Below are 23607 nucleotides of genomic sequence, written 5' to 3' on the forward strand. Positions count from 1 at the left end.
CTAGGTTTTTTGTAAGTTTGAAAAACAAGTATTTTGTCTCATATTTTTGTATTTCTGTCTATAATTGCTGGAGAAATACTTGCGTTTCTAAATACTGACTTAAAGCAATAACACAACCTGGTACGTCGGGCTAATGATCTGGTCATTGCTGATGCAAAGTTACTGCTTGAAGATGGGACAGTGCAGAGGTTCCAGACAGAGGTGTCAGCTGAGAACCCCACCTGACTCCAGCTTCACTGTGTGTGTGTGTGTGTGTGTGTGTGTGTGTGTGTGTGTGTGTGTGTGTGTGTGTGTGTGTGTGTGTCTGCCCTGTCTTCATCCCTTCACCACCCTCACCAGGGGCCTGGGACCCAAGCCGCTTGGAATGTGGTTGTCTGGGCTCATTGAATGAACTGAACACACTGCATAGTATTTATCAGTGCTTATATGCAAATCCCTGACAAGCTCCTCCTAGCCAGAGGCTGGAGCTGAGGCATTTAACGTTCAAGAAGTCACCTTGGCTTTTAAAACCTCCTCTGTCCCTCCACTGTCCTGAGGATTCCCTTTGGCCTCACGGAACAGGAGACAAGTGCCATATAGGAGGACCACATACAACCCAGCCTTTCCCAGTTAACTCTAATAAGTCCTCAAAACAAGGAAAACAAAAACAAAAACACCATTGGAGGGTCAGTGAAGGGGAGAATTTATGTCCTGTCTCCAAAGACACAGTATACAGCAAGGCCTCCACACTGTGCAACCGAGGAAAAATTTTTGGAGAACATAGCTGTGGCTGTTCTGTGAGGACAGTTCTAGGGTTTAAAAAAAAAAAAAAAAGAAAAAAAAAATCATTAATTGGCTGGGCATGTGGCTCAGTGGTACAGTGCTTGCCTAAGTTCAATAAGCCCCCAAGTTGCATTTATAGCAACACACAAATACCCAAGACTATAAGAGGCCAATAATATTAAGCTAAACAACCAGGCCTGATTAGGATTCCATTATTTGTGTACTTCTGGGGTTTAAAACCGGGACCATGGCCATGCTATGCAAACGTTCTACCATTGAGCTACAGCCTTGACACAGTATACAGCCCCAGGCTATCTTTGAACTCAAGGTCTTCCTGGTTTCGTTTCATAGTGCTGGGATTACAAGTGTGCACCACTTTGTCTAGCTAGCATCCTGAACTCCTTATTAAAAAGATTTTGGGTGTGTATGTGTGTGTCTGAGGATTTGCTGCACATGCATTCCTTCAGAGGCCAGAGAGGGCAATGGATCCCCTGGAACTGGGGTAACAGACAACTGTCATGTGGGTGCTGGGAACAGAACTCTGAGAGAGCAGTCAGTGCTCTTACCCGCTGGGCCACCTCACCAGTCTGAACGTAATTACAACTTGCAGAGAACCTAGGTTTGGTTCCCAACATCCACATCAGGCAGCTCAAAACCACTTGTAACTCCAGGTTACAGGGATGTGACACCCTCTTCTGGCTTCAGCGGACTCAAATACACATGTGGTAGGGCTAATAGGGGCGTTCTAATTTCCTTGCTGTGTTCCCAATGCAGAGACTGGGCTAAAAGGAATGTCCCTGGAGAAGGGATGGGGTTTGATAAGCGGGACAAGAGAAAAGGAGTCGAAACACTAGCTCCCAAGCCTAAGAGATGGGTAAATGGCTTGGTTACGCAGTTTCAAGTTCGCAGTGAAGTAGATGGAGCTAGCTGGCGAGATGAGGGGCTGAAGGTAAAAGTTAGGACAGAAACCCAGGCTTGGAGCCCTTGTCTAGGAGATAGTTTTCCACGACTGAGTTGAGGTTGCGAGGGGCGCACACTGCTCAGGACACAGGGTTAAGCTGGTCATGGCGGGGCTTCTCGGCTCCCTCCTCGTCCAAGCCCGAGGGAGGCTAGCATAGGATCCCGGCGCTGAAGGACCTCTCCTGCCGCAGCGCGTCCCAGTGCGTCCCAGCGCCTCGGGCAGCGCGTCCCAGCGCCTCGCGCAGCAGTTCTGCGGGAAACTCGTCGGCCGCGGCTGCCACCTCGCGGTTGCAGGCAGCCGCAGCCTAAGGCATGCTTTAGGTTTCAGGTAGGGCCGGAAGTCGGGCTATCTACTTCCGCCTCCAGCCAGAAGTGTCGTCTTATCGTTCCCTACATAGAGCTTCCGGGCATTCCCGGCCGTCAGCAGCCCATGCAATGGCCGCTTCTTTGGCGGGGAAGAAGGTCGTGTTTGTGACGGGAAACGCGAAGAAGCTGGAGGAGGTGTCGTGGGGTGTGGGGATCCTCTAGAAGGCGGGTGGAGATAGGGCTGCATCCTAACCAGGGAAGCCCGGGAGAGGGGTGAGGAACACCGGGAGCTGGACCCTTGGGGAACGTGGGTTAGCACCAGTGTGGAAAGGCTGGGCTTGGGGAGAGATCTCCGTGGAGTGCGGCGCCCTGAGGATTTAAGGGTTTGGTTTTTTTGTTGTTTTGTTTTGTTTTAATTTTGAGATTTGTTTATTATGTATTCAGTGTTCTGCCTGCATGTGTGCCTGCAGGCCTTAAGAGGGCACCAGATCTCATCAGAGATAGTTTTGAGCCACCATGTGGTTGCTGGGAATTGAACTCAGGACTTCCAGAAGAACAGCCAGTGTTCTTAACCCCTGAGCCATCTCTCCAGCCTGATTCAAGAGTCTTTTTTCGTATTATTTTGGTGTTGTGTACCCCAGGCTAGCCTGACCCAGCTGTATGGCCAGGATTGACCTTGTTCTCTTGACCTTCCTGTATCCCAAGGTCTAGGTCTACCTGCATGCCCCACCACACCCGATTTGGGATGAGCTGATAAAGTCAGCACACTGAGAGCTAGAGTAGTGGCATCCGTGACAAAGGTCGTCCCCTAAGTCCTACGTTCTGACATCTCTCTGCCTCAAAAGTGATGGCAAACAGGAAGTGTGTGGGGTTGATCCAGACTGAGTAGTTCACACCCCACTGTGGTCCATCTAGCCTTAGGCACTTCCCATATCTGAAATGTGTAATACCTCATAAGATTCATGACTGACCACAGCATAATGAAAGACAGGTTAACAAACAAGTTTGTCAAAGCTTTACGTGCTACAGCTTTTAGAATGAAGACCCAAAGACTTTCGTTTTCTTCTGACTGTAGGTGCCTTGGATCTAACCCAAGGCTTACAGAATTGCTGTCACTGTCCTACTTATGAACTACCCTCCTAGCCTGAGAAAGCTGTTTTTCTACCTAGATTTGATGACATTACTGTAGAAAAAGTTTGATAACTTTTTCTAGGGGACTGATGGGAACATTACCCAATGAGATAGGTGGATGACACCTCACATAGTAATAGGGAATTCGTGGGGAATTGTTAGCAAATGGTGTGACAAATGTTCTTTCATTTTGGAACAGGTCATTCAGATTCTAGGAGATAAGTTTCCATGCACTTTGGTGGCACAGAAAATTGACCGTATGTTTCTGTTTTGTTTCATTTTTAAAAGTGGTTTGATTTAACTGTCTTGCTGTGTCCTGACTCTGTACGTCTGTATGTCTGTCCACTCATCAGTGCCTGAGTATCAGGGAGAGCCGGATGAAATTTCCATACAGAAGTGTCAGGAGGCGGCTCGCCAGGTACTTCACCGTGTGGTCCCTCAGTCTTCACCGTATGGTCCCCCTTCAGTCTTCACCGTGTGGTCCCCTCAGTCTTCACCGTGTGATCCCTCAGTCTTCACCATGTGGTCCCCTCAGTCTTCACCGTGTGGTCCCCCTTCAGTGTTCACCGTGTGGTCCCCTCAGTCTTCACCGTGTGGTCCCCATTCAGTCTTCTCGTGGGCTGCTGGGGTTGGGCCTTGTGGGAACAGGCGGAGGATAACATAATTTGTTGGGACACTGCCTCTTGTATTCCAACCCTTGCCTCTGATTCTTAGTTCTATACATTCAGCCTATACATATCTACCCCACCCCCACCCCTGTACTCACAGTCTACAGAACTGGGAAGGTACACATGGAATCCGGCTTCCAGCTGATTTCCAGCAGTTCATTGCCAATGCTCTGATGTCCACATTTCTAAGCTGAAGACAGCTGAGTTGTGTGGCTCTTGATGGGCCTATACCTGCAGGTCTCACCCTCTCCTTGTTGTGGTCTAGGCCCCAGCCTGAGCAGACTCAGGGTTGGGAATGAAGCCTACCTCTGATAGAGGCTCAGGGTTGCACGTTTGTGTTACAGGTGCAGGGTCCTGTACTGGTGGAGGATACCTGTCTGTGCTTTAATGCCCTCGGGGGGCTCCCTGGCCCCTACATGTGAGTACTCTACTACACCTCCACCCCTGCAGGGCCCCATCCACAAAACTACCGGAATAGTAAAATGATTAGTTACATGATGTTATGAGTTTGAGGCCAGCCTGGTCCACTTAGTGAGTTCCAAGCCAGCTGGAGATATACAGTGAGACCCTGTCTCAAAGAATTTAAGGGGCTGGAGAAAGGACTCAACCTTTAAGAGTGCTCGTTGCTCAGTCACGAGGACTGGAATTTACATTCCAGCATCCACATTCAATTTCCAAACTCCTGTAACTACAGATCCAAGGGATCCAAGAGGTGCCTGTGCATACGTTGTGCACATACATTCACATAGATATGTGCATACACACACATACATAAACCTTAAAAGAGGGGCTAGAGAGGTGGCTTAGCTGTTAAGAGCACTGGCTGCTCTTGAAGAGGACCTGGGTTCAATTTCCATCACCCACATGGGAGCTCACAACCTTCTGAAGCTACCTTTCCAACTAGCCTGATCTCTTCTGCCCTCTGCAGGCACCAGGCACACATGTGGCACATATACATATATGTAGGCAAAACACTGATATACCTAAAATAATCCTAGTAAAAGCACAACAGGTGGGTGAGGATGTAGTGCACTTGTTAGAGTGTTTGCCTTCATTGTGTACTAAAGCCCCAAGTTCAACCCCTAGCCCTGTGTACACCAGGTGAGCAGGCATGGTAGTGCATGCTTACAATTCCAGCTCTTGCAAGATGGAGACAGAAGGATCGAAAGTTGTGGGTGATCCTTGGCTACATAAGGAGTCCTTATGTGGCAGGAAGGGGTAGCCTCCTGCTACAGCCTCGGTGCTTGCCTTGTCCCCACTGAGGTGCTTACCTTCCTTTGCATGCTGAGCCTTGTGCCTGCTGGGCCCCATTTCCTCCTGTTAGGCCCCCGTTTCTCTTTCTCTTCCCTTTCCTTCTGCCTCCCCTTGCTCCCCCCTCATCTCTGTTTCTCTGCTGCTGAGCTATACTCCCAGCCTCTGGGTTGTTGTCTTAATTTTGACTTGAGACATTCTTTTTCATTTCCCTGGCATTGGGGAGCGTTGATCCCTATGGGTGCAGGCCAGAGCAGGTGATAGGAAGGTGATCTGCTCTGCTCTTGGTACTGACTCTCCTTTCCTTCTTTTGCAGAAAATGGTTCCTAGAGAAGCTAAAGCCTGAAGGTATGTATCCCTGTTGCTTCTTCCCAGGGGTCTTTTGGAATTGAGCCTGGGAGTAGTCCCCACTTAGTCATTGCTGCTCTAGGCCGCCGGCCTCCACTTTCAGCTCCGTTTGCACACTGGTAACAGCTTTCCCTGGGGTCCAGAAGGCACTGTGGTGCAGAGCTGGGGACTGGTGATGACAGCTTTGAATCTGAGGGACCGAGGGGTTAGCTGATTCTAGTTGTCAAGGGTCTGGCCTTAATGACTGTTTGCAGTTCTTTGCTTCAGCCATTGACTAGCCTGGGCTTCAGGGAGGGAGCTACCTCTTTAGGTCCAAGAATCTATCTTTTCACTCGGGAGGATGTGCCAGGATGTTCCCTCTTTAGGTTTTGGGCTTTTATTTGTTGTTGTTTTGTTTGTTCTTCAAGACAGTGTTTCTCTGTGGAGCCTTGGCTGTCCTAGAACTCGATCTGTAGACCAGGCTGGCCTTAAACTCACAGATCCATCTGCCTCTGCCTCCCAAGTGCTGGGGTTAAAGGTGTGCGCCATCACCTCCTGGACCTCTTTCATTATTTTAAAAAAAAAAAAAAAAGGCGCTTGAAACCAAGCACAGTGGTGCATTCCTGTAATCTCAGCACTTAGGAGGCTGAGGCAGGAGGATCCCAAGTTCAAGACCAGCCTGGGCTACACACAAGACCCTGTCTCAAAAAAACCAAATGGGCTGGAGAGATGGCTCGGCAGTCAAGTGTGCCTGTTGCCCTTTCAGAGGTCTCAGGTTTGGTTCTCGGCACCTACAAGGCTGCTTACAGCTGTCCATAACTATAGTTCTTGAGGATCCGGCACCTTCTGGCTCTGTGGGCACTAGTGCACATGCATGTGGCCAAAACACTTATATATGTAAAATAAATAGATCCTTAAAAAGAAAAGCCATTTTACTTTTTGGAGCAATCTTGTGTCGGCAAAGTATGTAGGCACATGCCTATGACCCCAGCACTAGGGAGGCTGTAGAGTCCAGCCTGGGCTATAAAAGCAGGATTCTGTTTTAAAAACAAAACAGAGCCCTCATGGTAGTCTAGGCCTGTAATCCTGAGAGCTGTAAACAGAAGGATCAGAAGTTCATCCTCAGCTGTATAGTCAGTTAAAGGCTAGCCTGGACTACCTGAGATCCTGGGAGTGTATCGCAGTTGGCAGAAGTTTGCCTGGCGTACATAAAGTTCTGGATTCAGTCCATAGGGCCACATATATCAAGTGTGGTGGTGCATATCTGCAATCTCAGCATTCACTGGGTGGAGGCAGAAGGATCTTATGTTCCAGTACAGCCTGGGTTACAAAGTGAGGTCTAGGCCAATGAGACTTTGATCTCAACAAAGAACCTTGTTTTAGTTTGTGTCAGAACACAAAGAGAGGCTTCAGGTCCCTCTTGAGGACTAGAATGCAGCCCTTGTAGCCTCCCACTCCAACATAATCCAATCTGGAGACTTCTTCCACAACCTTGGGTTCCTGGAGTAAGAGTGGGGACTGGACAGCGTGGATTCACTGAACCCTCACTAAATCTGCCCGCAGGTCTCCACCAGCTCCTGGCCGGCTTTGAAGACAAATCAGCCTATGCACTGTGCACATTTGCTCTCAGCACCGGGGACCCAAGCCAGCCAGTCCTCCTGTTCAGGGGCCAGACCTCGGTACGTACCCGCCTGAACAGTTCTGCAGGTCACCTGAGGACTCTGTGTCTTAAATAAATGGCTGCGATATGCTGCAAGAATGAAAGAAGATGGTAGAGTTAGCGGGGGCTTTGGGCACTCTGCTTGCTGGAGATACCGCAATTAGGAAAATGCCAGTCCCCAGACCAATGTGACCCTAGCCTTACACTCGGATCTTGCCAGAGTAGGTCCTGGTAAGATGGAGGCGCACAAACTAAAGGGAACTTCTGTCCTCAAGCCAGAGCTACAGGCCAGCTTGCTGAGATGGCCTTGTTCCTCTGCCAGGACAGTCTCCTCCCCACTCAGGTTTTTGAGAGAGTCTCTCATTTATCCCAGGTTGGCTTTGAACTTGCTGTGTGGCCAAGATGGACCTTGAACTTCGGATCCTACTGCCTCTATCTCCAAGTGGGCATTGTAGTCCTGTGTCAGCATACCCACTCTGCAGTGGACCCCCACCCCTTGTTTGGTTTTTTGTTTTTCTTTTTTTTTTTTTTAAGATTTATTTATTTATTATGTACACAGAAGAGGGCACCAGATCTCATTACAGATGGTTGTGAACCACCATGTGGTTGGTGGGAATTGAACTCAGGACCTCAGGAAGAGCACTCAGTGCTCTTAACCTCTGAGCCATCTCTCCAGCCCTTTTTTGTTTTTCTTTAAGACCAGGTCTTTATTATGTAGCTGTCAATATCCTGGAACTCACTATGTAGATCAGGCTAGCCTTAAACTCACAGAGATCCGCCTCTGCCTCCCAAGTGGTTGTACGCCACCACACTTGGCCTACAGCTTCTCTCGGTTGTCTCCCAGCCTTTCTGAATGTTCTTGTTCACACAAAATTTTAATGTTTGTTTTGGGGTGATGGGGTAGAAGTCAGAGCTTTTATGTGCTGTGCAAGTGTTCAACCGTGGAGCTACTTCTCCAGCTCAGCATTTCAGTTCTCTGCCAGTGACCCTTCTGCACCTCCTGAAGTTGCCTGTCAGACCTGAGGTGTAGTTACTGTTCTGAGTGTCCACCAGACCACCCATAGAACTGATCAGGACAGTCTGCCTTCCAGTGTACACTGTCCCTCCAGCTGGACTGTATACAGACGCTTTGTGTTATTTTGTTTAGTTAACTATTTTGGATAATAGTAAAACAAAAACAAGACACAGACACAACATAAAGCCATCTTTTTTCTTTTCTTTCTTTTTTTTTTAATTGTGTGTAGGTGTGTATGTCTGCGTGTGGGTATGTATGTGCACATGAGTGCAGGTGCCCAAGGAGGCTGGAGGCATCAGATCCCCTGGAGCTGGAGTTACAGATGATGTGAGCTATCAGATGTGGGTGCAGGGAACCGAGCTCTGGTCTTTGGAAGAGCAGCAAGTGCTCTTACCCACTGAGTCAGCTCTCCAGCCCCACGATGCATTTTAACTGTAATTCAGTGTACTGTTCAGTGTATTTGCGTTTACAGTACTACAGCAGATTCTTATCTTAGAAGTCTGAAACTACCTATTTTAACAAACCCCTTCTTCACTCAGCAGCTACCGTTTTATTTCATGCTTCTAAGAGTTTGACTACTTTACTGTGATTATTTTTAAGTTTATTTTTATTTTATGTGTATGGATATCTTGCCTGCCTATATATTTGTTCATAGCGTGTAACATGGTGCCCATCAAAGCCAAGGACAGCATTGGATCCCTTGGAACTGCCATATGTGTGCTGGAAATTGAAGCCAGGTTCTCGGCAAGAGCAGCCAATGGTTTTTTTGTTTGTTTGTTTTTGGGACAGGGTTTCTCTATGTAGCCCTAGCTGTCCTGGAACTTTCTGTAGACCAGGCTGGCCTTGAACTCACAGAGTTTCGCCTGCCTCTGTCTCCTGAGTGCTGGAATTAGAGGTGTGCAGCACTGCCTGGTCCCCCTTTTGTTTTTTGTTTTTGTTTATTTTTGAGATCGGGTCTCACTGTGTGGCCCTGGCTGGCCTGCTCAGCCTCCTGAGTACCAGGATTCTCAGGTGCGCACCACCACGCCCCTGCTTCAGGTTTGCTTTTGTGTGACTGGTTCAGTTCACTTAGCAAGACGTCCTCAAGGTTTGCTATGTCGCACAGCGGAGCCCTGAGAGTTTCAAAGGCTGAACATTTTGTTCTATATGCTATATTATCTTTTTCTTTCTTGTTTTTTCTTTTGGTTCTGAGTCGGGGTCTTATGTATCCCCAGGCTGGCCTCTAACTTACTGTGTAGTTGAGGATATCCTTGAAGTTCTGATCCCTTGCCTCCACTTCCCAAGAGCGGGGAGTACATGAGCCCCTCCTGTGTTCTACATTTTCTTCACTAGTTTCTCTGTTGACAACCTTCAGGATCTTGTGAATGATACTGCTGTGACCCAGGAGTGTGGATGAGTCAAGAGCCTGGGTCTTCTCAGCTCTTTCAGTTACACATGTAGTGAGTGGTAGGAGGCTGGTTTCACAGCCCAGTTAGATTATTTGCAGTGAGTTGTGCTGCCTGTGGCTTTCCCAGAAATCTTTCCCAGTTGGCCACTTCCTGCAGTGACTAAGTAGCAGCTGCCTTAGACCAGCTGGTACTGCCGTCCCGCCCTCTGGTCCAGCTGTGGCTGCCTGCGCTCATTCCTGCTGACCAGCTCCCAGTCTCCTGAGACTGGCTGGTACTGCCGTCCTGCCCTCTGGTCCGGCTGTGGGTGCCCACGTCTTTCCTGCTGACCAGCTCCCGGTCTCCTTGAGGTGGTTGTTTCTCCTCCCTGTTCTGTTCTCCCAGTGTGCTCGTTGGTGTGCTTGTGACACACTTGTCAAGTGGCGTGTGAACAACATCGTCCTTGTAGTAGCTGTTTGCCTTAAGACATCCATTGTGGAGGAGGAGTCTGGGTTTGCTGGGACCTCAGGCTGAGGATGTGGACAGCTGTAGTGAGGCTCCGAGTGCTTCAGTCGTTGGCTTCGATCACATTGCTCCCCACTAGCAAAAGCATAACTTCCCTTTGGCACTGTGTAACTTGGCGTTTATGTCTGTGGTCTCCGTTATTTATAACCGCCCTTGTCACTGTCCTGTGCCTTCTTCTCCCCCACATACCAGGTGCTAGGATGTGAAGCCAGGTCCTCTACACACTAGGCAGGCACTCCATCCCTGGCCTCTATTCCCAGCTCCTCCTTTCTTGTTGGTTTTTGTCTTGAAACAGGGTCTTGCTGTTGCCCGTGCTGGTCACAAACTCACCATGTAGCCCAGATTGGCTTTGAACTTGGAGTACTCTGCCTCAGCCTGGGAGCTGGGATTACACCTGCTTTAGTGTGTCTGGCTTTGTCTGGAGTGTCGTGGTGGTGCACTGCCCGGACCTCTCTACCCCAGCTCTTCCCTTGACCTTCATCCCTAGTCCAGGGCAGTCTTGGCATTTCATGACACTGCTTGTCATCTTTGTGACATGTTCACGTTTGTATTGTGTGCCCTTCCCCTTTGTTTTCAGCAGGCTCACTATGTAGCCCAGGCTGCCACGATGTCCCCCTAAGCTAGTCGCTCAGGCCTTTCTCATCCTTACAGCTGAGGATGAACGGCTAGTCTCTACCTCCCAAGTGCCTTATGCATGCTGGGGAGCACGGCAGCACCTAGCCACGCCCTCAGTTCTTCCCTGTATTGTAAGAAATACCATGAACAGTTCAGGACCCTTACCTGCCTATCAGGAGCAAATTTTCTAAAATTTTTATTATTATTATTATTATTATTATGTGTGTGTGTGTGTGTGTGTGTGTTACATGTGTGGAGGTCAGAGGTTGCCTGTTAGGGAATTGGCTTGGGATCTAGGGAGTGAAATCAAGTGGTCAGTGCAGCAAGCACTGCCTAGATCCCAAGGTAGCTATGAGAGCCATCTTTCCAGACTACATGTTTTCTGTCACATTTTCAAAACTGGCCCAGCTTTTCTTCAGTTAGGTTACAGTTTATCAGAACTATAGAAAGAAGAAGGGCATCCCAGTGGTATCGGTGGGCCAGTCAGATGCAAAGTTCCTCCCCCCGAGCCTGTTCTGTGTCCTTTGCTGTGTGTCTGTGTGCACATGCATGAATGTGCGGAGGCCAGGGTACAACCTCGGGTGCTGTCCATCTTATGGTATTGGTTTTTTGTTTACGAGCTCTCACTGTGTAGCCTGGGCTAACCTTGAACTCATAGAGAGCCACCTGCCTCTGCCTCTTGAGTCCATCTTGGTTGTTTGTTTTTCAAGACAGGGTTTCTCTGTGTGGCCCTGGCTGTCTTTGACTCACTCTGTGGTACAGGCTGGCCTCCTCGAACTCACAAGGATCTGTCTGCCTCTGCCTCCCAAGTGCTGGGATTAAAGGTGTGCACCACCATGCCTGGCCCATCTTGTTTTTTGAAACAGTCTCCAGTGGCCTGACTTGCTAAATAGACTAGGCTGTTTACCTTCCCCTGAGGTTACAGGTGCTATACCACGCTACTTGGCTTATTTAAAGCTGGTTTTTGTTTTTGTTTTTGTTTTAATGTGGGTTCTGGGAATTAAACTCAGGTCCTCATAATTATAAGACAAGAGACTCACCAGCTGAGCCATCTCCCTAGACTCTGGTTTTTTTGTTTTTTAAGATAGAATCTTACTATGTAGCCCTGACTGGCCCGGTAACAGCAGTCCTCCTGCCTCAGCCTCCTTAGTGTGCCCATTACAGGTTGTCCCTTCCTACCCAGCTGTTGCTCTAACCTTACTTACTGAGGAGCCAACAGAAATTTATAGGAACTGTGGGTCCTTTGTACTATTAAATATTTTGAATAATTCAGGTTTAGTCAGATTTGTAAACTAAACAAACTCACTCTGGTCCAGTACAACTCCGGTTACACACCTGCCCTCCCTGTTACACACCTGCCCTCCCTGTTACACACCTGCCCTCACTGTTATACACCTGCCCTCACTGTTACACACCTGCCCTCCCTGTTACACACCTGCCCTCACTGTTATACACCTGCCCTCACTGTTATACACCTGTCCTCCCTGTTACACACCTGCCCTCACTGTTACACACCTGCCCTCCATATTACAGGGCCGGATCGTGAAGCCACGAGGCTGCCGGGACTTTGGCTGGGACCCCTGCTTTCAGCCTGATGGATATGAGCAAACGTAAGGAACCCAAACTTCTTCCCTGGTGCGTGGGCTTGGGTGGGCACCTTGCCCGTGTGCAGTCATGCAGATATGGGTGAGATCTGTTCCAGCTGAAGCCATTTCCACTGGGATGGATACAAGGAATCCAGGTGGCCTAGTCTATGGCAGGGCAACACAGATATCCTAGGTTCTGCTCCTAGCTCACTTGGTTGTCTTAAGGCCGGTGGCTCCGATCCTCTGGCCCTGCCTATCAAGATGCTTAAACCTTGTGATGTTGGGGGCTGAGACTAGCTCCATCTGGGCTGGGAAAATGCATACTTCTGTAGCTGCTTAGACATGAGAAACCCACACAGTAGTTCATGTTCTTAGCACTTCACATTAACAGCACCCTTTTATTTATGAATGTTTGTACATTGCCATTGCTGGATCAGGCTTTCCAGACTGTAGCTCCCCTGCCCAGCACCTCACAGGCCTGAAGCAGCCCTGGTCAGCCTGTCCTTGGGTGTCAAGAGTGTCCTCTGATGTGCCTGCTTGGGCAGTCACAGAGCACTTGGAATTTAGTTAGATGAGGAGCTGAGTTTATTTTTGTTCTGTTTATTTATTTTGTGTTAATGGGTGCTTTGCCTGTATGCATAGCGTACACCAGATGACTATACTGGCCAGAGGTCAGAAGAGTCTGTCGGGTTCAAGGGACCAAGCCATCTCTCCAGCCCCATTTTTATTCAGTTGTAATTAACTTAGCCACATGTAGCTAGTTCTGAAGCCTAAAGGCAGGGTGTGACCTCTCACCTGTCTAGTAGTGTCCTCACACACAAAACTGGCCCTGGCCAGCTGCCTGGCTCTGCAGCCCACAGTGCTGTTTGATCTGTCCGCTCCATTGCTTCCTACCAGACACCTGCCTCATTCTTGTCCCCACTTCCCTTAAGAACTTAGGGACACACTAGAATGATTTCAGCTTCTCTCCAAGCCCATGACTGGGCGTTTCTGTCTTACAGAGGAACTTAAAACTGTCTGGTCTAACAGGCTGAGGACCAGGTGGCCCATTGCCTGCTTTCCTGGCTCTCTCAGGGTGGGAGGTCATTTGCTTGGGCTCAGACATGGGGTACTGGGGGCCTGACTGCCCCTTGCCTGTGCACAGGTTCTTAATATGGTTTTTACCTACATGGACCCCTTCCCTGCAAACAGAATCATTGGGCTTTGGGCTCCGGGGTGGCAATGGGGTGCCTAGCCTAATTTCTGGATTCTCTGCTTTCTGAGCTGCTTCTCCTTCCTCTTAGGTATGCAGAGATGCCGAAGGCTGAGAAGAACACCATTTCTCATCGATTCCGGGCCTTGCTCAAGCTACAAGAGTACTTTAGTGTGACTGCTGGGACTGGTGGCCACTAGGGTCATGGGTGTGGGGAGGACAGTGCAGAACTCCCCAGGTGGCAGGTACTCCTGGCTAGCATTACTCTGGGTTGCGCTTTACCAGGGCATCCAGGCAACTTCAGCAGCCAGGTCTGGAAGGGCAGTTTGCTCTGCATAGGGGGACTCTGGGCCAGTTGATACTAAACTCTTGCCCTTTGGGATTCAAGAGTTGCCTTTGGCCTGGCATAGTGGGGCACACCTTTAGTCCCAGAATTTGGGAGGCAGAGGCAGACAGATCTTTGTGAGTTCAAGGCCAGCCTGGTTTACATAGTGAGTTCCAGGACAGCCAGAGCTACATAGTGAGACGCTGTCTCAAAAACAAAACAAACAAAAAAGCAGAGTTGCTCTTGCAGCCTCTGGGATCCTGAGAGAACTTTGGGTGTTCACACTTCTCAGCTTGAGGGTTGGCAAAGAAACGTACCGCCTTTGATTTTAGAATGCAGCAAATGTAAATTCTTGAAGGCATGTTTCCAAAATAAACGGTATATTTGTTTTGAGCCTTGTCTGTCTCTGAGTTCCCTTTGACAAGTGGGAACCATTTTGATGGGTGGTCAGAGGGGCAGTTCTGTACAAAGGATGCTCACCTGCCTGGATAGCTGGCGTACTACTCCTCTCCTTGAGTTCTGTTCTTGTAAATCATGGGCTGTCCTCTTTTCTCTGACAAGTTCATGCTGGGGAGGCGGGGTAGGAGGCGGCACAGTTTGTGTTTTGCCATTATAGGTTGGCAGACGACCTGAGTTCAATCCCAGAACCCGTGTGTGGAGGGAGAGAACTGACTCTCAGAGGTTCTCTGACCTCCATATGTATGCCATAGAATGAACCTTGCCCCCACATACACAAATAAATGCCAAAGGCCCTCTGTCCTCAAAAGCTCGACAGGAATCCTGTTTAAGCTGCCTTGTACCGTCATATGCATCCCCTGTCCCCTAGACATTCACTGGGAGACACTTGGGGGTCAGTGCCTGCCTTGCAGTTCCTGAAGTTGTTTCTTGAGGAAGGGTATATTCAGGGAACATGAGAGGGGAAAGCAAGCTTCTGTGTCCCAGGCAGTTCTGGGGATATCCCCTTGAGTTTTGGGCCCCCAGACTTGGCAGGGTGGCCTGGGGTTCAGCCATTATGTTAAAGGCCTTTCTCCTGACCCCAGGCAGGGCATGTGGGTGAGTAGAGAATACCATTCTTCCCCACCTCTCCCCGCTTGCCTGTCCCAGCATGCCTGGCTCCAACAGGGAGTACTGGGGGCCTCTCTGCCCCTTGCCTATATTCTGGATGTGGCTTTCCCTTCAGGGAATGCCCAAGCTACTGAGGAAGTCACCCTTCCCAACTAGATTTGCAGAATGGATGGATAGGTGGGTATAGGGGCAACCTGGTGTTTGCTGCACAGCTCCTTCCTGAATCCCGCCCCCCCCACACACACTTTATTTGACCCATCCCTATAAACAGCTGTGGAGAATATACTGTACCTTACACACACACACACACACACACACACACACACACACACACACGCACGCACGCACGCACGCACGCACGCACGCAAAATTACACTTAGGTCTACACCCTGCACCTATGGTGTTACTATGCTCTCCCTAGCATGCCCAGCCTGTCAGCCTGTTGACTTGCCAGCTCAAGTCTAAGGTGGAATTCCTTTTGGCTTGCATTTCCGATTTTTTTTTCTTTTCAATATGGTGGGTAAATTCAGGGCCTCCAGCACGTGAGGCATTCTGCAGAGCCGCAACCCCAGCTCTACCGAGAGGTTTGAACATCTCTTGCCATTCCTGTTATCCTTTCCTCTTCTTGCTGGCATGCTGGACCCGCGTGTCCTAGTATGGAGGGGTCTTCTATTTTCTCTGGGGTGTTACCTGGCATTAGCTTTTGTGTTTTGTGGTGCTGGGGACCAAACCCGGGGCCTTGCACAAGTCAGCCCTGGTTTGTCTGCAGTTGGGGCAGTGCCCACTCTCAGAGGTGACAGCACAAAGGTGGGTACTTGTGGGGACATCACCCAGAGTTAGCTCCCCACTCCTCATTCTGAGATGTCAGTTCAGGACTTCACATCATCGCTCTGTCCATCCTCTGTAGAAAGGGTGTGCTACCCGGAGATAACAACTCACTGACAGCATGCGAGTGCACCTGAACGAGCCACCATGGAGGTGTCAAGGCCAAGTGTTGCCGTGGGATTTGTGGGAGGGAACAGTGATGCCCGCCAAGGTGACTGGGAAAGGTTTGCAATCACCTGTGTCGGAAAATGCTAACGGGCACACAAAAGGTCAAACTAGACGCTCCTAAAAGCCATAGGAGGTTAATTGGGAACCCCAGTGCTAGAGTAGTTACCTCCCACAGAAGCCCTTGAGGCCCCTAAGACAAAGGTTTTTACCACGGTTGCTGTTGGCCTAACAGAACTGAATGACAAGACCCAGTTGCTGGGGAAATAAAACTAGGACTGGGCTAAAGTGTCCCCTCCCTGGGAGCTAGATCCTGTAGTGCTGGAAGTCTCTACTGAGGATGTTGAGAATTAAGCCTCAGTCCCGCTCAGCTATGGATCCTGCATGCTTCATGATGGAAGTGCCAGGCAAGATACACTGGTGCATGGAGTGCACGTGGATAGAACCAGCTTTCTGATTGGACTGGAGGCCCGCTTCCAGGGAGGAAATTCACATCCGGCACAGGCCACACAGACAACAGTGAGTAGGGAAGTCAGGCTCCAGTGGAGAGCAAGTGCTCTTGACTGGAAAGGTGCTGGCCCACATGAGTTTGCTACCACCATTTGGTTAGTCTTCTGTTCCTGCTTTTGTCAAGACTTGCCAACAGCTGTGTTCCAGAGACAGGAATGACCGAAGGGCACAAGGGTTCGGTACTTTGGAGAACAGTCAGGCATCTCTGTCATACCCCCAGCACTGCTCCAGGCTCAGGGACTCTTGAAGAAGGAATGTAAGGGCTGGAGGAAGAGGTGGACAGTACTCTGTGACTGTCCTCCAGGCCCAACAACTGCTAAGACAGATCAGCTCACCACTTGCAAAAGATCATCCCAGCTGGGCTAGTTGACTGTTAACAGCCTCCCAGAGGTGCAGGGATCTGGAGACCCTCCCCTGAGTATCCAGCACTCTCTACCACTCAGACACAACTTCACCCTAACTGCACGTGGCCTGGGCCAGGGGTAGAGTATACGCAGGAGGGCCTAGTGGAGAGAGGCTCCATCTGTGACTCTGTGGGAAAGTCATCATCCCTGCTAGGTAAAGACTTTCCCATGTGGCCTTTGAGGGGGAGCACCCACACTCTAGTAAGTAACCCCTCACCTGTTCTCTGTAAGGAAGAACAGTAGACTGTCGTTGGGACCTTAGGGGGAAGGGGAGGAGTGGCTTAGTCCCCCCCCCCAGGAAGGAATTTTAGCAACAAATGCTAAGTGATTAAGCCGGAAGTATGGCATCTTCTTCCTCCATCAGACTAATCAGCCCGTCTCCCAGTTCTCTCCAAATCACATCACTGACGCGTTCGGGGCGCCTCTGCCCTCACCCCTGGCCACTTTGTTCACCCACAGCACCTTGCTGTACCCAAACCCTGTCTCCTCTGGGTCTTTGTTCCCAGAAAACACTCCTTGCAGGAGCCTCTCAACAGGATGACACGAAAGTCTAATCTGTCTGCTTCTCACAGTTGGGTCGGTGGCCCCTGCTGGAGATGATGGCATATAGATGGTACTCAACAAACATTGGCCTTTTATTCTCCTCCCAGGGGGGTTGTTTTCTGTCCCCAAGTCTGGGAGAGCAGCAAAGGTGGAGGTAGCATGCTGAAGCACAGAAACAAGACTTTGATTGTATAGAAACAAGACTTTTATTCACTAATGTGCACACAGCGAGTTCCTTATACAATCAAGGAAATGGGCTCTCTCCTGGGCATCAACTCTTTTATCAAAAGAAAATCTACTTTTCTTAGCCCCACCCCGGCAATGTCCCTGACCCTAAACTAAAGGTTAATGGGGTGAGGGGTGAGCACACACCACTGAAAACCACAATGCCCCGGGGCTTTAGGCCACAGTGAGGATGGGCCAGAGCCACAGCCAGCTCACACCCCTCTTGCACCGCCACAAAGCAGGCCTGAAAGGATGGATGGGGAAGGTGGCCCTGGTCAGGGTCTGTGCTCAGCATCCATGACATCCAAGTACTTGGCTTCAATGATTCGGGGTAGCAGATTGTAACTGCAGAACAGAGGGAGAGGCAAACTGAGTGGTAGGTGGTCATAGCAGGTACCCACTGAGCCCAGCAGCGGGCTGTGCCCTCCTTACAGCCACCCAGCCTGGTCATACCGGATGGGAATCATGGCAATCATGATGAGGGGAAAGACCATCTTCATGTAGGGCAGGGAGCTCATGCCGAAGGCACAGAGCAGCAGCAGCTGCAGAATCTGCAGGCCTGTGAAGTAGTGGATCTTCCTTTGGGGCACTCTCCGGATGTAGTGTGTGGGTGGGTATGATGTCTGTGGGCAGCAGCAACCGGGCAGTCAGGGATGGCTGTGTTCCCACACCCCCTCCGGGGCCCAGGCACCTACCTGCTCCTTGAGCAGCAGGGCCACACGAGAGAAGAGCTGGTTGCCATCCAGGGAGGTGAGCGCAATGTACAGGAAGAGCCCATAGAGTACAGGCTTGGGGATCCACTGCAGAGGGAAAGGCAGCAGCAGCAGGGAGAGACCCACCAGGACACTGGCGCCCAGCGCGGTCAGCCGGGTCTCCTTAACATTCACAATCCTGCGGGGGCCCAGAGCACAGGGCTACGTGTGGGTCTGGCTAGGGCGCCACTGCCTCTGAGCCCTTATCTCTAAGCCACATCCTTTCCTAGGTCCCATGGAGCCCAAGGTTGGCCCCTCTGACCAACCTTGCCCTAGGACCCCAGGGACCACTCATACTCACGTTTCATAAATGTGCCCATTCTCCACACGTTCCTCCACTAAGGCCAGGGCCCGCACATGCAGGGGGGAGTGGGGGTAGGCGGCGTGGATCCAGGGTAGCCCGAACAGAGACAGCCCCGTATTGATGATGGCGAGTAGCAGGAGGTCCCAGTGATAGGCAGTGCCCTTCACCAGCCTGACAGAGATGGGCACACATGGACAGAGTCCTGTTGGCTGTCAGAAGTCCGGGACCCTGCCCCCTCCTCCCACAGCCCCCAGTACCTGTTCTCTGGTGCATTGACCAGGGCAGCCACCAGGTTCTGCTCAATGAAGAAAAGCAAGGAGAGCAGGAAACCAAGACCCATGGCGCTGCCGATGGCCTTGAAGGACAGAGAGCGGATCTGTGCCATCTCAAAGAGGCTCTCGCTGGGGTTGTATCTGAACTTGCTCACTGCAATATGGGACAGGCTTGGCCCACCGTTCCCAGGGAGCAAAGCCATGCCATTGCCACCCCCAGCTCCTCCGCCCGTTCCAACTCACTCTCAATTTCCTGGAAGCCATAGGAACTGATGAGGGAGAAGGCGAGCACGGCGATGGGCAGGGCACAGTCAGACAGGGTCTCACGCACGCATGGGTGCAGGTAGGGGCTGGAGACGATGGGTGCATCAGTGTGGCCTGGGGGCTGGCTGGCCCGTACCTCCCTCCCACCCAGGGGCCCCCTCATTTCTTCTCAAGAGGTCCTGAGCTAGAGTCTGTATATAGAACCTAGGCTGGCTTCAAACTTGAGATCCTCCTGCCTCTGCCTCCTAAGTATTGGGATCCAAAGGGGCTCCCTTACCTTTTCTTGAACTGGTAGAGGGTGTAGCCTAGCCAGAGTGTGCCCAGCATGATGAGGAGGCTGAGGACTGCCGTTGCCTGGCCCGAGTGTGTGCTGCTGGGGCTGCTGGCTGTGGTCATCTCTATGGTGCTGTCCCAGAGGCTGCTGTTGAGCGCACCGTGGAGGCTGGTGTCCAGGTTTCTGCCAACGCCCAACAAGCTTGCCAAGGATGAAGTCCTTTTTGTGTGGTAGTGGTGACCGTAGTAGTACTTCCAGAAGACTGTGGGACAAGTCAACAGGCCTAAGCCATCTGGGATCTGGGAGGCTGGAGACTAGCTTCCTGATTGATACAGGGTGGAGGGTGTCCTAAGGGAGGTGGGGATACTGAAGGGAAGGGAAGGGGCCACAATGGGAGAGAGCTTCTGAGGGGAAACAAGAGGAACAGGAGAGAGCTCTGGCCTTCTCAGTCAACCAGGAACCACCTGTCCGTCCGTCCGTCTACCCTTTGTCTCCCAAGTCTGCTACTGCCGCTGCTGTAGCTGACACCCCGCCCTGCCTGGCCCAGTGCCTCTGTCCCTTCTCTGGTTTAAGAGATATTTTTATACTCATTTCCTTTATTTTACTGGTTTTGAATTTTGGAGGCAGTATTTCTATACAGTACAGGCTTACTCAAACTCCCCATCTACCTGAATCAGTTTCCTGCAGGCTCCAATTACAGGCATGTGCTATCACACTGTTCAGTGCTGTAATTTTGAGTTTTATAGTCACAAGTATTTCATTCTTGAAGTTTCTTTAAAGTTATAGGACTGGAGAGATGGCTCAGAGGTTAAGAGCACTGGCTGCTCTTCCAGAGGTCCTGAGTTCAATTCCCAGCAACCACATGGTGGCTCACAACCATCTGTAATGAGATCTGGTGCCCTCTTCTGTATACATAATAAATTAAAAAAAAAAGTTATATGTTGATGCACTTGCACAGTGAACATGTCCCCTCTCTATGTAAAATAGTTATTTGAAGACTATGGGCTTCTTGATATTTGAATCTATCTGGGAATTTGTAGGGGCAAGGAGAAAAAGCAGCATTTCTATCCAGACTAAGAAGGAATTATTCCACTAGGGAAGGTGGAAGTGGAGCTGGTAAGAACAGAGGGATATGGGAGGGTGATGGCGAAGATCCACCATGATGTCCTTACATCAAAGCCAGATCATTCGGAGGTTGAGCCTGGCCCAGGTGGGAAGGAAGGAAGAACAGTAAGTGTCATCCTGTGAAAAGACGACATGTCCCAGTCCCTTAGGGAGAAGACGAAAGGGAAGGCATGAAGGTGGCTCCCAAGTGTTGGGGTTTGAACTTCACCATCTTGCCTGCTGTCTTTTTTTTTTTTTTTTCTCTTTTCTTTTGGTTTTGTTCTTTTGAGACAGGGTTTTTCTGTGTAGTCCTGGTTGTCCTGGAACTACTCTGTAGACCAGACTGGCCACAAACTCACAGAGATCTGCCTGCCTCTGCCTCCTGAGTGCTGGGATTAAAAGTGAGTGCCACTATCACCCAGCTTCTTTCTTTTTTTAAATTTTCTTTTTGAAACAGGATCTCCTGTAGTATAGGTTGGCCTCAAACTTGATATGGAGCTGAGGATGACCTTGAGGCTCTGATCCTCCTTCATAGATTATAGGCAAATACACCACATCTGGTCTTAGTAGTGCTGGGACTAGAACACAGAGCTTCATGTATGCTAGGCAAAACTCTACCAACTGAGCTGTGCCCCAGCCCCTACTACTTGCTTCTTTTTAGCTAAGACATAATTATTTTGTTTAAGCACAAGGACACACCTACTATTTAAGGAAGTATGATCAGAGCTTTCTTCTAAGAATATAGCTGAAAACCTCTAATTTTTGCACATCAACCTGAGGTTATATATATATTTTGAGACAGGGTCTTTCTGGCTTAGAACTCAGAGTGATTCTCCTACCTCAGTCTCTGAAATGCTAGGATTACAGACTTGGGCAAGCAACCAAACCCAGACCCTAAACTGAGTTTTTATAGCATAGTACAATCAGTTCTTAAATTCATGTAACTAATCAGTGGTAGAGGGGATTGTATGGAGGATGACTAAGGTGCCTGGAAGAAGTCAGGTTAATTCTGGCCAAGTCTAAACAATGTCTTCTAGTAAATTTTTCTTCTAAACCTACAGAAAGGAAGTAATCATTGTATGTAGAGATAAATGCTTCCAGGACTCCAGAAAATAGGTTCTGGGGTAAGAGAAACTGCTCACTGCTCATTTTGTAAAGTGCTTGCCACATAAGTATAAGAACACATGTTTAGATCACTAGCATTCATGTGAACCATATGTGTTGGCATGTGCCTGTAACCTCAGTGCTGGGGAGAAGATAGGTAGATTCTAAGGGCTTGCTGGCTAGCCGATGTAGCCAAACAGTGAGCTCTAGGTTCAGAGAGATATTGTCTCAAACACAGAGAAGGACAGAGGAAGATACCTGAAGTTGCTGCTGGTTTCCACATGCTCACACACAGTCAAGTGCACATGCATGCACACGTGCACACATAGGAAGGAAGGAAGGAAGGAAGGAAGGAAGGAAGGAAGGAAGGAAGGGTTTTGCCTGGAGAAGCTCTTCCCCTTCATCACCACATGGTGCCGCTGCTGTGCCAGACACAGCTCCTCCAGCACCTTTACCACGGGAAGAACAACCTTAGCTGGACACCTACCTTCTCCGCCGCCCTGTCGAGCACAGTTGAGAGCCCTCCCACCCCAAGAAGGTCCCTCTCCGGGTCTGCATTCTGTTTTGTTTTGTTTTTGAGGTAGGGTCTCACTATATAGCCTTGGCTGTCCTCAAACTCAGAGATCCGCCTGCCTCTGCCTCCCGAGCGACAGGATTAAAGGCGTGCAAGCGCCGCCACACTTGACTTGTACTCACTTTTGACCATGCCCTTGACAGCATCCAGCACAAACGTGATGGAAATGAAGAGGGCAATGATTTCCTCTGTTGACCTGCAAAGAGGTGATATGCCTCAAGATGTGTGTGTGTGTGTGTGTGTGTGTGTGTGTGTGTGTGTGTGTGTGTGTATTGGGGGGCAGTAACTATTAAAGAAAAGGCTTCCCTGAGCTCTTGTATGGACCATCGCCATGAAAGAGTGCTCCCCCACTCTCAATAAGTCCATCTTAGCCTGTGGAGAGCACACTATCTATCCTGGGGTTATAGGGCCTGGGCATGAGGCTGACCCACACCCCCAGATGCTGCAGCCCAGGACCAGTCACCTCTTAAAGAGATTCATAAGCAGGCTGAGGTTGAGGAAGGCATAAAGCGCGAGGAAGAAACTGTTCCACAGGCCCGTCCATGCATAGAAGGAGTTGAAGTCCAGGCTGTAGTCATCACAGATGACTCGGATCACTGCGAACAAGGGGCAGGCTGTGCAGTCAGGGCTGGGGTGGGCTCCAGGGTCTTGGCACCATCTCCCATTTCAACCCCACCGTACCCTGGATGTAGATGGCCAGGGGCGCGGTTGTCAGCAGAATCACCAGTGGCTGGCCAGAGAAGAGCGCATACAAGAGGCCGCCGATGCTCTGCCCAGCTATGGTCTTCTGCACATCTGTGGAGGTGGTAAGTTCAGGGGTCACCCCAGCCCAGGGTCCTGCTTGGCACATCCCTACCGCCCCCGAGCCCCTCACCGATGGCCCCGTTCGTGTTCTCGTCATTGAGGGATCCAAAAGCAATTGTTGGCAGGAGGCAGGCAAAATAGAGGAAAAGCGTGGTGGTGACGTATTTGCCCACAGTCTTGCCTTTCCCGATGAGGCCTAGGAATGCAGGGCAGACAGCATTTGCTGCAGATACAGAACACACGCACTGGCCTCATGGCCTGAAAGGCTGAGCTCTGGCTGGGCACCTACCATCAGTGAAGTCCAGTGGGTACACGGGGAACCTGTGCATGATGTCCACCCAGATGCCCTTTCCAAAAGGGAAAAAGTCCTTGCACTTGGGGGGCTGGGGGAGAAGGGCAGAACATGTTAGACCTGGTTGACCCGCGCCCCTGCCACCACACCCCACCTCTGTTCTGTACCTGAGGGTGTTTGTGAGTATGGAGGGAGCTCATGCTGTGCCCCTTGGCTCTTGGCATCATGGTGAGCAGCTGTCTTTGATGCACCAGAGCCTCCTTGAATTCCTCCTCTGTGCGGGTCTTGAGGAGCTTCTGGCGGAAGGTGATGTCTGAGAACATGGTGGCAAAGGTACGTGCCACCTCCATTGCAGTCTTGGTGCTTTTCTGGGAACAGAAGGTGGTACGGTTACACCCCCAGCTCTGCTAGCGGAGGAAAGCCTGTCTTTGCCAAGTGC

General features: G+C 50.3%; 2 protein-coding genes across 2 annotated transcripts; one reads left to right on the top strand and one right to left on the bottom strand.

The window, feature by feature from the left end:
- The first annotated feature begins 2076 nt into the window (after positions 1-2076).
- Positions 2077-13820, top strand: Itpa (inosine triphosphatase). Its single transcript, XM_036186645.1, has 8 exons — positions 2077-2223; positions 3359-3416; positions 3513-3577; positions 4172-4245; positions 5395-5426; positions 6969-7084; positions 12118-12194; positions 13454-13820. The coding sequence occupies exons 1-8, from the start codon at positions 2158-2160 to the stop codon at positions 13560-13562; spliced, it is 597 nt and encodes a 198-aa protein (XP_036042538.1). The 5' UTR covers positions 2077-2157; the 3' UTR covers positions 13563-13820.
- A 3588-nt stretch (positions 13821-17408) lies between these two features.
- On the bottom strand, positions 17409-23531 carry Slc4a11 (solute carrier family 4 member 11). The gene is made up of 13 exons (XM_036185029.1): positions 23336-23531; positions 23166-23259; positions 22947-23072; positions 22754-22867; positions 22536-22668; positions 22195-22268; positions 19294-19552; positions 18996-19102; positions 18738-18906; positions 18478-18651; positions 18120-18315; positions 17878-18047; positions 17409-17769 (listed from the first exon to the last, which is right to left on the bottom strand). The coding sequence occupies exons 1-13, from the start codon at positions 23516-23518 to the stop codon at positions 17700-17702; spliced, it is 1869 nt and encodes a 622-aa protein (XP_036040922.1). The 5' UTR covers positions 23519-23531; the 3' UTR covers positions 17409-17699.
- Positions 23532-23607: the final 76 nt, after the last annotated feature.

This window comes from Onychomys torridus, chromosome 4 (assembly GCF_903995425.1).
Source record: "Onychomys torridus chromosome 4, mOncTor1.1, whole genome shotgun sequence".
Lineage (NCBI taxonomy): Eukaryota > Metazoa > Chordata > Mammalia > Rodentia > Cricetidae > Onychomys > Onychomys torridus.